Genomic DNA, 14047 nt, shown 5'->3' on the forward strand with positions numbered 1-14047 from the left:
GTAATTATATAATAAGTAAATGATATATAATTATATATAGTATATAAATATATATCAAAAAATATAATACATATATATATATATATATATATATATCACATTTTCTTTAACCACCCTTCCTAGAAAGCAGGGAAAATACAGTGAGATGACACTTCCTATTTTCTAAAAGGACTAAACTAGGGGGAAAAAAAACAACAAAATTGCTAACACCAATGTGAAGGAATTAAAATAATCATATATTGCTGATGACAGTGTATTAGGTACAGAACTGGTGTTTAATTATAAACTCAAACATTTTTCTATCCTGCTAAGAAAATGTAAACACAACAATGAAAACTCTCTGAATTTCTAATCTACCCTTCTTTTCTCTATTTTTTCATTCATCCATATTTCGGTCGTATACCAACTTTTTTTTTTTTTTTTCAGTTGATAGGGAAACAGAAGAGGCAGATAGGTGGGGGACCAGTATCTACATATTCGTGGTTATTATAGGACACCTGGTACCTAGTCTGCAGGGGACTATGTGGATTAAGTCACATCATATATGTGAGGTACCCAGCGTGGGGCACCATAACTTCCTTGTGAACACAAAATTAATGCTCAGTAAACACTGCAGTCATCAATGTATACATGTATTTTCCAAATAGAGACTGGCTTAGACATTAGAGCATTCCAGAGCCTTCTTTCAGTAAACTTTAAAGTGCTGTGAAAGCATGTGGTCCTGCAGGATAGTGATGGTGGTCTTTGCTGGGAACCAACAGTAAACTGACAACGGTGGAAAGTAAGTGATGAACTCTTGCCTGGGAACTCAGCAGGAGTTGTTTGTGTTGAGTCAGATGGTGGCTGTGGGCTCAGGTGTGCTGTGCCTGCATTCTCTAGTGTAGTGCCACTAAACGTGGGTCTCGGGAAGCAGCATCAGCACCAACAAGGAACTGGTGGAAGATGCCGATTCATGGACCCCATTCCAAACCTGCGGAATCGCCATTTCTTCTATGGGACCTGGACACCACACGATTTATATGCACATGAAAATCTGAAAGCACCGAACTGCTTATGAGCCTGGGTTCACAATAAGCATCCCATGATGAGATTTAAGAACCAGTATCACCTGTGCCCTCTGCCGGAGTCTGTCTATTGGTCAGGGTGAGAGCATCGGTGCTGCTTTAACTATGAGCTCCAGGTGATTCTCAGGTGAGGCCAGGGTGAAGCACGAGGATTCGCAGACGTATCTGGAAGGGCTGCGTCGGCCTTTCAGTAGAAAAGACGATGATAGTCTGCTCGGCGTGGACTTGGAAGGGGCAAGTTAGTGCAGCCCACTTTCTCTGAGCTGTGGCAGGATGTGTGGCTGTCTGTGGGAGGGGAGGACATCTGAAACTGGGAAGGAGAAACTCACAGGTAAGTGTCCATGCAGGAGCTTTTTTTCTGAAGCTTTCCTGCGACAAAGTCAAGGAGAAGGCAGCGTTTTGTGCATTTCAAGATGCTGCTAGCTCTGAGGTGAAGAGAGCAGAGGGGGAGGCCGTGCTGAGGCCTTTAAAGGGGAGGGGGAGGGAGGAGGAGGGAGGTGTCAGAAGGTCCCCTGCAGTGCTGTGACTGATGGGCGTTTATGCATTGATTTTACACAGCGTGATTCTGGATGGCCAGTCCCCGATCCCCGTCTGCTCTGTGGTTCTCTGTGTTGTGGGAGGTGCCGGACTCAGGTCCTTGGGGCGGGGTTCACCTGAATTCCGTTTGTGCGCATGTGTGAAGTTTTGGCACTAGGAAAAGCAGAAACGGGAGAGGGCATCAAAAACACTGGATAAGAACATAAGCCTGAGGGAGGACTGGTTGCCAGCTCGTCTGAACTATGAACTCAGTTGTGAGTACTTGGTTGAAATGGGATTCAAGGCTGGTGAAGGGAGGAGCACAGGATTGCAGGCTTTAGTCCTGAGCGGGGCGTTGTGTGCCAGAGGTCTTTTGCGCGCGTGTGCGTAACTGGTGGGAACTGCGCAGGCGCCGTGGGGAGCCATTACCTAGGGTGAAGTCTGGGCAAGTGAGGGCAGAGTCCTCTTTGTTTCTTGTGCGCATGTGTGAAGGCGATCAAGGCGGGGCAGGGAAACGAGCCCGTTCCTTGCCCCGTTGGAAGTGGGCGAAATGTTTAGGCCACGGGAGGAAAGTGCTTAAAATGAACGGTGGTACTGTGTAGTGTTAAAGGATGAACGGATGTACGTTCAAACTTTCAAGAATTAATCTGACGCGTTAATCTGTCGATTCAAATAGTTATGCATGCTCCGCTTATAGGAAATAGTGGTAAGGTTTTTACAGAGAGGATGTGGAAGCAGAGCAAGGAGAGTGATTGGACATGCCTTAAGCGCTTGCCTTATTTTGAAGGCCTAGTTGGCTGTAATTGTTTGTTGTTAAGTTCATTTTCTTCCACTCCAGGGCAGTGACTGTGAATTAAGTTGTGGTTCGCTTACAGAGGCCACGGAGGCATTAGTCACCGCAGGCTGTGGCTTCCCCGTTTAACAGTGGAAAAACACAGTTAGTAGGATGTTAAGCTTTCCCCTACCCCTTGTTAGCTACTGTCCACCCCTCATAAGAACGTGCAGTCATGATGGGGCAACAGTCTGAGGTCCCAGAACCACCCAGTTAAGTCACATGTCTACAAATCAAAGATCCACATTTCATGATATGTGTGACAGCAGAAGACAGAAACATTCAACTAGGTAACTGTATAAGCAAACCAGGCGGTGTGCGCCAGGAGTCCTCTGCGCACGTGCAGAACTAGCGGAAACCTCTATGTGCGCAGGCACTGTGGGGAGCTATTACCAAGAGTGAAGTCTGGGTAAGTGAGGGGAGGTTCATTGGTGTCTGATGCGCATGTGCAAAAGTGGGACGTGAAGGACAGGGAAAGAGGTCACGGACTCTTATGCCCACAATGGAAGTGGGTAAGATACTCATGCCATGTGAGAAAAGTGGTCAAAATGGAAGGTGATACTGTGTGGTGTTAAATGATGAACTGATATGTAAATTCACATTTACAAGAGTTCATTTGGCCAGTTAAAATGATCTATTCAGAGGTTAGGCATGCTCCACGTGTAGAAGGTAGTGATGAGGTTTTTACAGAGAGGATGTGGAAGCAAAGCAGAGAGAGTGTTTGGCTGGATATACCTTAAGCATTCGCCTTATTTTTGAAGCCCTAGTTGACTGTAATTGTTCTTAAGTTCATTTTCTTATGTTCCAGTGCAGTGACTGTGAATTAAGTTGTGATTTGCTTACAGAGGCTACTGAGGCATTAGAACCACCTCAGGCTGTGGCTTCCCTATTTAATTTCTTTGACAGTGCAAACCTAGTTGATAGGATATTACAGTTTTTTTTTTCAGATTAATTTATTTTTTAATTTACATCCAAGTTAGTTGGCATATAGTGCAACAATGATTTCAGGAGTAGATTCCTTAATGCCTCTGACCCATTTAGCCCATTCCCCCTCCCACGGCCCCTCCAGTAACTCTCAATTTGTTTTCCATATTTATGAGTCTCTTCTGTTTTGTCCCCCTCCCTGTTTTTATATTATTTTTGTTTCCCTTCCCTTATGTTCATCTGTTTTGTCTCTTAAAGTCCTCATATGAGTGAAGTCAAATGATATTTGTCTTTCTCTGACTAATTTTGCTTAGCATAATACCCTCCAGTTCCGTCCTCGTAGTTGCAAAAGGCCAGCTTTGCAAAAGTTGCTGGCTTTTACCATAAGACTGTAAATAACTGCAGGTTTACGCAGCTCTTCATCAGCAGTCCATTTGCATGTAGAATAAATCCCTGTGCGTGCGTGAAGTTTAAGGATATTCTAAATTCTAAGGGCTAATTTCAGGGCAAAGTGTGATGGCCTTTTTGTTAAATGCTGTGAAACAGTGCAGAGAACGAGAGCCATTTGCAAATATCTTATGTGTCCACCAGTGCTACGATTTCTTTTTTTTTTTTTTTTTAATATATGAAATTTATTGTCAAAATGGTTTCCATACAACACCCAGCGCTACGATTTCTAATTAGACTAACCCATATATCACAATTCTGGTCAAAGACTTGGAGGGAGTAGTGACTTGGGGAAGAGGGCCTTCCCTGAATGAAAACAGAAGACTTCAGATCCAATTCTCTAAGTCCTATCAGATTTCCATTGCCTCCTTTGCTGCATGGAACACAGTTCGATGCATGTTGGTGGGGCAGGTACGCTGGGCCATGAGTGAGCAAGTATGAGGACAGTGAATGGGCACAGAAAATGCCAGAGGGAAGAAATGAAAAATCAGAGTACGCACTAGGGTGTCTGAGATTTTTTTTGTTGTTGTTCATTATCTGTAAATTTTTTCTTTATTAATTTATAAAACTTACATCCAAGTTAGTTAGCATATAGTGCAACAATGATTTCAGATTCCTTGATGCCCCTTAACCATTTAGCCCATCCCCCACCCACAATCCCTCCAGTAACCCTCTGTTCTCCATAATTGAGAGTCATGTTTTGTCCCCCTCCCTGTTTTTACATTATTTTTGCTTCCCTTCTCTTGTGCTCATCTGTTCTGTGTCTTAAAGTCCTTATAAGAGCGAACTCATATATTTCTTTCTCTAATTTTGCTTGACATAATATCCTCTAGTTCTATCCATGTAGTTTCAATTGGCAAGATTTCATTCTTTTTGATTGCCAAGTAATAATCCATTGTGTGTGTGTGTGTGTGTGTGTGTGTGTGTGTATACACACACACACACACACACCACATCTTCTTTATCCATTCATCTATCAATGGACATTTGGGCTCTTTCCATACTTTTGCTATTGTTGATAGTGCTGCTAGAAACATTGGGGTGCATGTGCCCCTTTGAAACAGCATACTTGTATCCCTTGGATAAATACCTAGTAGTGCAATTGCTGGATTGCAGGGTAGTTCTATTTTTAATTTTTTGAGGAACCTCCATACTGTTTTCCAGAGTGGCTGCACCAGTTGGCATTCCCACCAGTAAGTCAAAAGAGATCCTCTCTCTCTGCATCCTTGCTAACGTCCATTGTACATGAGTTGTTAATGTTAGCTATTCTCACAGGTGTGAGGTGATATCTCCTTGTGGTTTTGATTTGTATTTTCCCGATGATGAATGATGTTGAGCATTTTTTCATGTGTCGGTTGTCCTTCTGGATGTCTTCTTTGGAGAAGTGTCTATTCATGTCTTTTGCCCATTTCTTCACTGGATTATTTGTTTTTTGGGTGTTGAGTTTGAGAAGTTCTTTATAGACTTTGGATATTGACCCTTGATATATCGTTTGCAAATATCTTCTCCCATTCTGTCGGTTGCCTTTTAGTTTTGCTGATGGTTTCCTTTGCTGTGCAGAAGCTTTTTATTTTAATGAGGTCCCAATAGTTTATTTTTGCTTTTGTTTCCCTTGCCTCCAGAGACATGTTGAGTAAAAAGTTGCTGGGGCCGAGGACAAAGAGGCTTTTGCTTGATTTCTCCTCTAGGATGTTGGTGGCCTTGTGTCTTACATTCAGGTCTTTCATCCATTTTGAATTTATTTTTGTGTATGCTGTAAGAAAGTGGTCCAGGTTCATTTTTCTGCATGTCGCTGTTTTCCCAGCACCACTTGCTGGAGAAACTGTCTTTATTCCTTTGGATAGTCTTTCCTGCTTTGTCAAAGATTAGTTGGCCATACATTTGTGGGTTCTCTGTTCTTTTCCCTTGATCTGAGTGTCTGTTTTTGTGCCAGTACCATACTGTCTTGATAATTACAGCTTTGCGATACATGCTGAAGTCTGGAATTGTGATGTCTCCAGCTTCGGTTTTCTTTCTCAAGATTGCTTTGTCTATTTGGGGTCTTTTTTGGTTCCATACAAATTTTAGGATTGTTTGTTCTAGCTCTGTGAAGAATGCTGGTGTTATTTTGATAAGGGATTGCCAGTTTTTTCTTTGAATCCATTAGCAAGAGCAATTTAGAAATTGACCACCCTTTGTAAGAATGCACAGTCATGGTGGTGCAACTATCTCCTGTCCCAGAACCACCCAATTAAGTCACAGGTGTACAAATCAAAGTTGCACATTTCATGCTGTGTGTGATAGCAGGAGATTGGTACATTCAACTGTGTAAGTGTATAAACAACGGTGTTGTGTTTACAATTACTGTGGGATATGATGTGTTTTAGGAATGCAGTAAATCCTTTCTACTAGTGTGAAAACATCATCTTCTTGTGACATTGGGTAAAGAAAGCAATTGATTGACAGTAAGTCTGTTATTATAATATTCATGTAAACATTGAAGCAAGTGCAAATTATTTTAGTTTGTGGGTTAAAGAATTTCTTTTTTTTAAATATGAAATTTGTTGTCAAATTGGTTTCCATACAACACCCAGTGCTCATCCCAAAAGGCGCCCTCCTCAATACCCATTACCCACACTCCCCTCCCTCCCACCCCCATCAACTCTCAGTTTGTTCTCTGTTTTTAAGAGTCTCTTATGCTTTGGCTCTCTCCCTCTCTAACCTCTTTTTTTGTTTTTCTTCCCCTCCCCCACGGACTTCTGTTAAGTTTCTCAGGATCCACATAAAAGTGAAAACATATGGTATCTGTTGTTCTCTGTATGACTTATTTCACTTTGCATCGCACTCTCCAGTTCCATCCACATTGCTACAAAAGGCCATATTTCATTCTTTCTCATTGCCACGTAGTATTCCATTGTGTATGTAAACCACAATTTCTTTATCCATTAGTCAGTTGATGGACATTTAGGCTCTTTCCGTAATTTGGCTATTGTTGAGAGTGCTGCTATAAACATTGGGGTACAAGTGCCCCTATGCATCAGCACTCCTGTGTCCCTTGGGTAAATTCCTAGCAGTGCTATTGCTGGGTCATAGGGTAGGTCTATTTTTAATTTTCTGAGGAACCTCCACACTGTTTTCCAGAGTGGCTGGACCAGTTTGCATTCCCACCAACAGTGCAAGAGGGTTCCTGTTTCTCCACATCCTCTCCAGCATCTATAGTTTCCTGATTTGTTCATTTTAGCCACTCTGACTGACGTGAGGTGATATCTGAGTGTGGTTTTGATTTGTATTTCTGATGAGGAGCAACGTTGAGCATCTTTTCATGTGCCTGTTGGCCATCTGTATGTCTTCTTTAGAGAAGTGTCTATTCATGTTTTCTGCCCATTTCTTCACTGGATTATTTGTTTTTCGGGTGTGGAGTTTGGTGAGCTCTTTATAGATTTTGGGTACTAGCCCTTTGTCCGATATGTCATTTGCAAATATCTTTTCCCATTCCCTTGGTTGCCTTTTAGTTTTGTTGTTTCCTTTGCTGTGCAGAAGCTTTTTATCTTCATGAGGTCCCAATTGTTCATTTTTGTTTTTAATTCCCTTGCCTTTGGAGAGGTGTCAAGTAAGAAAATGCTGCAGTTGAGGTCAGAGAGGTTTTTTCTTGCTTTCTCCTCTAGGGTTTTGATGGTTTCCTGTCTCACATTCAGGTCCTTTATCCATTTTGAGTTTGTTTTGTGAATGGTGTAAGAAAGTGGTCTAGTTTCATCCTTCTGCATGTTGCTGTCCAGTTCTCCCAGCACCATTTGTTAAAGAGACTGTCTTTTTTCCACTGGATATTCTTTCCTGCTTTGTCAAAGATTAGGTGGCCCTACTTTTGTGGGTCTGGTTCTGGGGTTTCCATTCTATTCCATTGGTCTATGTGTCTGTTTTTGTGCCAATATCATGCTGTCTTGATGATTACAGCTTTGTAGTAGAGGCTAAAGTCTGGGATTGTGATGCCTCCTGCTTTGGTCTTCTTCTTCAAAATTACTTTGGCTATTCGGGGCCTTTTGTGGTTCCATATGAATTTTAGGATTGCTTGTTCTAGTTTCGAGAAGAATGCTGGTGCAATTTTGATTGGGATTGCATTGAATGTGTAGATAGCTTTGGGTAGTATTGACATTTTAACAATATTTATTCTTCCAGTTCATGAACATGGAATGTTTTTCCATTTCTTTATATCTTCTTCAATTTCCTTCATAAGCTTTCTATAGTTTACAGCATACAGATCTTTTACATCTTTGGTTAGGCTTATTCCTTAGGTATTTTATGCTTCTTGGTGCAATTTTGAATGGGATCAGTTTCCTTATTTGTTTTTCTGTTGCTTCATTGTTAGTGTATAAGAATGCAACTGATTTCTGTACATTGATTTTGTATCCTGCGACTTTGCTGAATTCATGTATCAGTTCTAGCAGACTTTTGGAGTGTATTGGGTTTTCCATGTATAATATCATGCCGTCTGCAAAAAGTGAAAGCTTGACTTCATCTTTGCCAATTTTGATACCTTTGATTTCCTTTTGTTTTCTGACTGCTGATGTTAGCACTTCTAACACTGTGTTAAACAACAGCAGTGAGAGTGGACATCCCTGTCGTGTTCCTGATCTCAGAGGGAAAGCTCTCAGTTTTACCCCATTGAGGATGATATTAGCTGTGGGATTTTCATAAATGGCTTATGATGTTTAAGTATGTCCCTTCTATCCTGACTTTCTCAAGGGTTTTTATTAAGAAAGGATGCTGAATTTTGTCAAATGCTTTTTCTGCATCAATTGACAGGATCATATGGCTTTTTTCTTTTATTAATGTGATGTATCACATTGATTGATTTGCGAATGTTGAACCAGCCCTGCATCCCAGGAATGAATCCCACTTGATCATGGTGAATAATTCTTTTTATATGCTGTTGAATTCAATTTGCTAGTATCTTATTGAGAATTTTTTCATTCATATCCATCAGGGATATTGGCCTGTAGTTCTCTTTTTTTTCTGGGTTTAGGAATCAACGTTGCTGGCTTCATAGAATGAGTCTGGAAGTTTTCCTTCCCTTTCTACTTTTTGGAATAGCTTGAGAAGGATAGGTATTATTTCTGCTTTAAATGTCTGGTAGAATTCCCCTGGGAAGCCATCTGGTCCTGGACTCTTATTTGTTGGGAGATTTTTGATAACTGATTCGATTTCTTCGCTGGTTATGGGTCTGTTCAAGTTTTCTATTTCTTCCTGTTTGAGTTTTGGAAGTGTGTGTGTGCTTAAGAATTTGTCCATTTCTTCCAGGTTGTCCAGTTTGTTGGCATATAATTTTTCATAATATTCCCTGATAATTGCTTGTATTTCTGAGGGATTTTTTATAATTCCATATTCATTCATGATTGTATCTTTGGGTCATCTCCCTTTTCTTTTTGAGAAGCCTGGCTAGAGGTTTATCAATTTTGTTTATTTTTTCAAAAAACCAACTCTTGGTTTCATTGATCTGCTCTATAGTTTTTTTAGATTCTATATTGTTTATTTCTGCTCTAATCTTTATTTGTCTTCTGCTGGGTTTGGGGTGTCTTTGCTGTTCTGCTTCTATTTCCTTTAGGTGTGCTGTTAGATTTTGTATTTGGGATTTTTCTTGTTGCTTGAGATAGGCCTGGATTGCAATGTATTTTCCTCTCAGGACTGCCTTCGCTGCATCCCAAAGCGTTTGGATTGTTGTATTTTCATTTTTGTTTGTTTCCATATATTTTTTAATTTCTTCTCTAATTGCCTGGTTGACCCATTCATTCTTTAGTAGGGTGTTCTTTAACCTCCATGCTTTTGGAGGTTTTCCAGACTTTTTCCTGTGGTTGATTTCAAGCTTCATAGCACTGTGGTCTGAAAGTATGCATGGTATGATCTTATGAAGGGCTGTTTTGTGACCCAGTATGTGATCTATCTTGGAGAATGTTCCATGTGCACTCGAGAAGAAAGTATATTCTGTTGCTTTGGGATGCAGAGTTCTAAATGTATCTGTCAAGTCCATCTGATCCAATGTATCATTCAGGGCCCTTGTTTCTTTATTGATCCTGTGTCTAGATGATCTATCCATTGTTGTAAGTGAAGTATTAAAGTCCCCTGCAATTACCACATTCTTATCAACAAGGTTGCTTATGTTTGTGGTGAATTGTTTTATATATTTGGGGGCTCCCGTATTTGGTGCATAGACATTTATAATTGTTAGCTCTTCCTGATGGACAGACCCTGTAATTATTTTATAATGCCCTTGTTCATCTCTTATTACAGCATTTAATTTAAGTCTAGTTTGTCTAGATAAAAGCATAGCTATTCCAGCTTTCTTTTGACTTCCAGTAGCATGACAGATAGTTCTCCGTCCCCTCACTTTCAATCTGAAGGTGTCCTCAGGTCTAAAATGAGTCTCTTGTAGACAGCAAATAGATGGCTCTTGTTTTTTTTTTTTTTTTTTTTTTAATCCATTCTGATACCCTATGTCTTTTTGTTGGAGCATTTAGTCCATTTTAATTCAGTGTTATTATAGAAAGATATGGGTTTAGAGTCATTGTGATGTCCATAGGTTTCATGCTTGTAGCGATGTCTCTGGTACTTTGTCTCACAGGATCCCCCTTAGGATCTCTTGTAGGGCTGGTTTAGTGGTGATGAATTCCTTCAGTTTTTGTTTGGGAAGACCTTTATCTCTCCTATTCTCAATGGCAGAGTTGCTGGATAAAGGATTCTCGGCTGCATATTTTTTTCTGTTCATCACATTGAAGATTTCCTGCCGTTCCTTTCTGGCCTGCCAAGTTTCAGTAGAGAGATCCGTCACAAGTCTTATTGGTTTCCCTTTATATGTTAGGGTATGTTTATCCCTTGGTGCTTTCAGAATTTTCTCTTTATCCTTGTATTTTGCCAGTTTCACTATGATATGCCATGCAGAAGATCGATTCAAGTTCCATCTGAAGGGAGTTCTCTCTGCCTCTTGGATTTCAATGCCTTTTTCCTTCCCCAGATCAGGGAAGTTCTCAGCTATGATTTCTTCAAGGACACTTTCAGCACCTTTCCCTCTCTCTTCCTCCTCTGGAATAACAATTATGCGTAGATCATTTCTCTTTGTGCATCACTTAGTTCTCTAATTTTCCCCTCATACTCCTGGATTTTTTTATCTCTCTTTTTCTCAGCTTCCTCTTTTTCCATAATTTTATCTTCTGGTTCACCTATTCTCTCCTCTGCCTTGTCAGTCCGAGCCGTGGCCATCTCCATTTTATTTTGCAGCTCATTAATAGCATTTTTTAGCTCCTCCTGGCTGTTCCTTAGTCCCTTGATCTCTGTAGCAATAGATTCTCTGCTGTCCTCTATACTTTTTTCAAGCCCAGTGATTAATTTTATGACTATTATTCTAAATCTTTGTTTTGTTATATTGCTTACATCATTTTTGAGCAGTTCATTAGCTGTCGCTACTTCCTGGAGTTTCTTTTGAGGATAATTCTTCCGTTTTGTCATTTTGGATAGTCCCTGGAGTGGCGTGGAACTGCAGGGCTCTTCCCCTGTGCTGTCTGGGGTAACTTGTGTTGGTGGGTGGGGCTGCAGTCAGACCCAATGTCTGTCCCCTGCCCACTGCTGGGGCTACAGTCAGACTGGTGTGTATCTTATCTTCCCCTGTCCCAGGGGCAGGACTCACTGTGGAGTGGTGTGGCCCCTCTCTGGGCTACTTGCACATTGCCAGGCTTGTGGTGCTGCTTCTGTGGGATCTGGTGTATTAGCTGGGGTGGATCCTCAAGGTGCAAAGGGGTGGGAGGGGCAGACTCAGCTCACTTTGCCTTTGGTGGTCTGCCTCGGGAGGGGCCCTGTGGCACCAGGAGAGAGGCAGACCCGTCAGACGGTTGGATCCACAGAAGCACAGCGTTGGGTGTTTGCACAGTGCAAGCAAGTTCCCTCATGGGAACTGGTTCCCTTTGGGATTTTGGCTGGGGGATGGGCGAGGGAGATGGCGCTGGCGAGCGCCTTTGTTCCCTGCCAAGCTGAGCTCTGTCCTCCAGGGCTCAACAACTCTCCCTCCCGTTGTCCTCTAGCCCTCCTGCTCTCGGAGCAGAGCTGTTGACTTCTAACATTCCAGATGTTAAGTCCTGCTGGCTGTCAGAACACATGCTGTCCGGCCCCTCCATGTTTGCAAGCCAGACTCAGGGGCTCTGCCTTGCCAGGCGGTCTGCCCCTCCACCACCCTGGCTCCCTCCCGCCAGTCCGTGTAGCACACACCACCTCTCTGCCCTTCCTACCCTCTTCTGTGGGCCTCTTGTCTATGCTTGGCTCCGGAGAGTCTATTCTGCTAGTCTTCTGGCAGTTTTCTGGGTTATTTCGGCAGATGTGGGTGGAATCTAAGTGGTCAGCAGGATGCAGTGAACCCAGTGTCCTCCTACGCCGCCATCTTCCTTCTGACTCCTAACGAGTTTCAAATGAAATTTCAGGGGCACCTGGGTGGTTCAGTTGGTGAAGTACCTGGCTCTTGATTTTGGCTCAGGTCATGATCTAATAGGTCATGTGCTCCTTGCACTGATAGTGAGGAGTCTATTTGGGGTTCTCCCTGTCCTTCTCTCTCTCTGCCCTTCCTGTGCACGCTCTCTCTCTCAAATAAATAAACTTCAAATGAAACTTCACCTACACTCTTGGGGTGCCTGGGTGGCTCAGTTGGTTAAGCTTCTGACTTTTTTCAGGTGATGATCTCCTGGTTCTTGGGTTCGAGCCCTGCATTGGGCTCTGTGCTGACAGCTCAGAGCCTGGAGCCTGCTTTGGATTCTCTCTGTCTCTCTCTCTCTCTGTCTCTCTCTCTCTGCTCCTTCCCTGCTCATGCTCTATCTCTCTCTGTGTCTCATAAATAAAGGTTAAGAAAAAAAGTTTACATGTACTCTGAAACTACACAAGAAGGAGGAATCCCTCAAACCAATGAGTTGTTCTATCTGAACACCAAACTATTACTAAATGGAGGTAATTAATGGATATTTTTATTTATTTAAATATTTGGTAGGTTTGGATGGCTCAGTCAGTTAATTGTCTGACTCTTGATTTCAGCTCAGGTCATCATCTCATGGTCAATGAGTCAGGTTCATGTGGACAGCACAGACCCTGCTTGGAATTCTCTCCCCCTCTCTGCACTCTCTGTCTCTGTCTGTCTCTCAAGAAACATTAAAAAAAAAAAAAGTTTACCTGTGATTCTTTACTGTGTATTCCATTGAAAAGCTTACTGGGTATTTTATAGAGGTGAGGTTATTGACTCATGGGCTTAAATTAGAAACTTGACAATTGTGAATCAAATGCAAATGCGGTAATTAATGAGTAGGAGAATGAATTAATGACCTCCAGTTGATCCCCTACAAATTCCATCACCCCCAGATCCAACCCTTCTCTCCATCCATCTCCATCCCCCCATTGTGACCTCAATCTCTGTACCCCCCACGACGTGTGGGTATCCATGAGACCCGACACTCTGCTTCCAAAGGATCCGTCTAGGTTTCCTCATTGCTTTTCTACATTCATCATGTTCACTTTGGACCTCAGTACCAATAAACCTCTTTTTTGCCTGATTCTAGAGCCTTTAATCCAAACTTCCTTCCGTTGTCCCCCCAACCTCCATCCTCCGTTCCTTCCTCCTCCATTGTCATTTATTTCCCCACCCCTTAATTCTAATGTGTCAGCTCATTTATTGTGTCTTTTAGGTCCACTGCCTTCAATATCCCAAACATCATTTATCAGGAGTCCTTCATTTCCTCATGACCCTGCACCCATTACCCCCAGCCCTACACTTCCTGATACTTTCTCATTGGTCCTTAAGCCTACTGATGCCTACTGTTCTCCCAGCTCTGATTATCTGCCTCCACTCACATTTATTTCCTGTGCACCTTGTTCCTCAGGCATCTTCTTGTCTTCTTATCCTTTATCTCTGGTTAGAGCACTGAATACCCCCAGGACTCCATTCATAAGCAACTATCTCCCTTCCATCCCTGTGTTCTTTAACCCTTCATAGACAGAAAGGTTTGACCTTTGTCAAAGGCCTTTGACCCAACCTTGCCTCCTAACTCTTTTTGCCAATTAATTTCTCATCCATTATCCCCCTTCTTCCCATGATTACCTTCACCCTCTTATTCCCTCGGTACACGTATCCCTCCTCTCTTTAATGTCCCTGCATACACTCCACTCCCAACCTCAAAACCCGTAGTGCACTTTAACCCCTCAGTGACATTTAACTACCTAGTGCCTTTTAGCCATGTTGTGGATTACGTAGTGTGCCTCAAATAAATAG

The 14047-nt window shown here is 42.2% G+C and overlaps 1 protein-coding gene across 2 annotated transcripts in view; it reads left to right on the forward strand.

Annotated features, from left to right (window-relative positions):
• Nucleotides 1-1379: 1379 nt before the first annotated feature.
• Nucleotides 1380-14047, forward strand: part of LOC123578633 (zinc finger protein 345-like) — a 223946-nt gene continuing 211278 nt past the window's right edge. The window contains exon 1 of one of the 2 annotated variants that reach the window (XM_045441632.1): nt 1380-1855. In XM_045441632.1, coding sequence (XP_045297588.1) covers nt 1844-1855 — 12 coding nt within the window. In that variant the 5' untranslated portion in view covers nt 1380-1843. The remainder of the gene's footprint in view (nt 1856-14047) is intronic. The other variant, XM_045441634.1, reaches the window with a different exon arrangement.

The sequence above is a fragment of the Leopardus geoffroyi genome, chromosome E2, assembly GCF_018350155.1.
Source record: "Leopardus geoffroyi isolate Oge1 chromosome E2, O.geoffroyi_Oge1_pat1.0, whole genome shotgun sequence".
NCBI lineage: Eukaryota > Metazoa > Chordata > Mammalia > Carnivora > Felidae > Leopardus > Leopardus geoffroyi.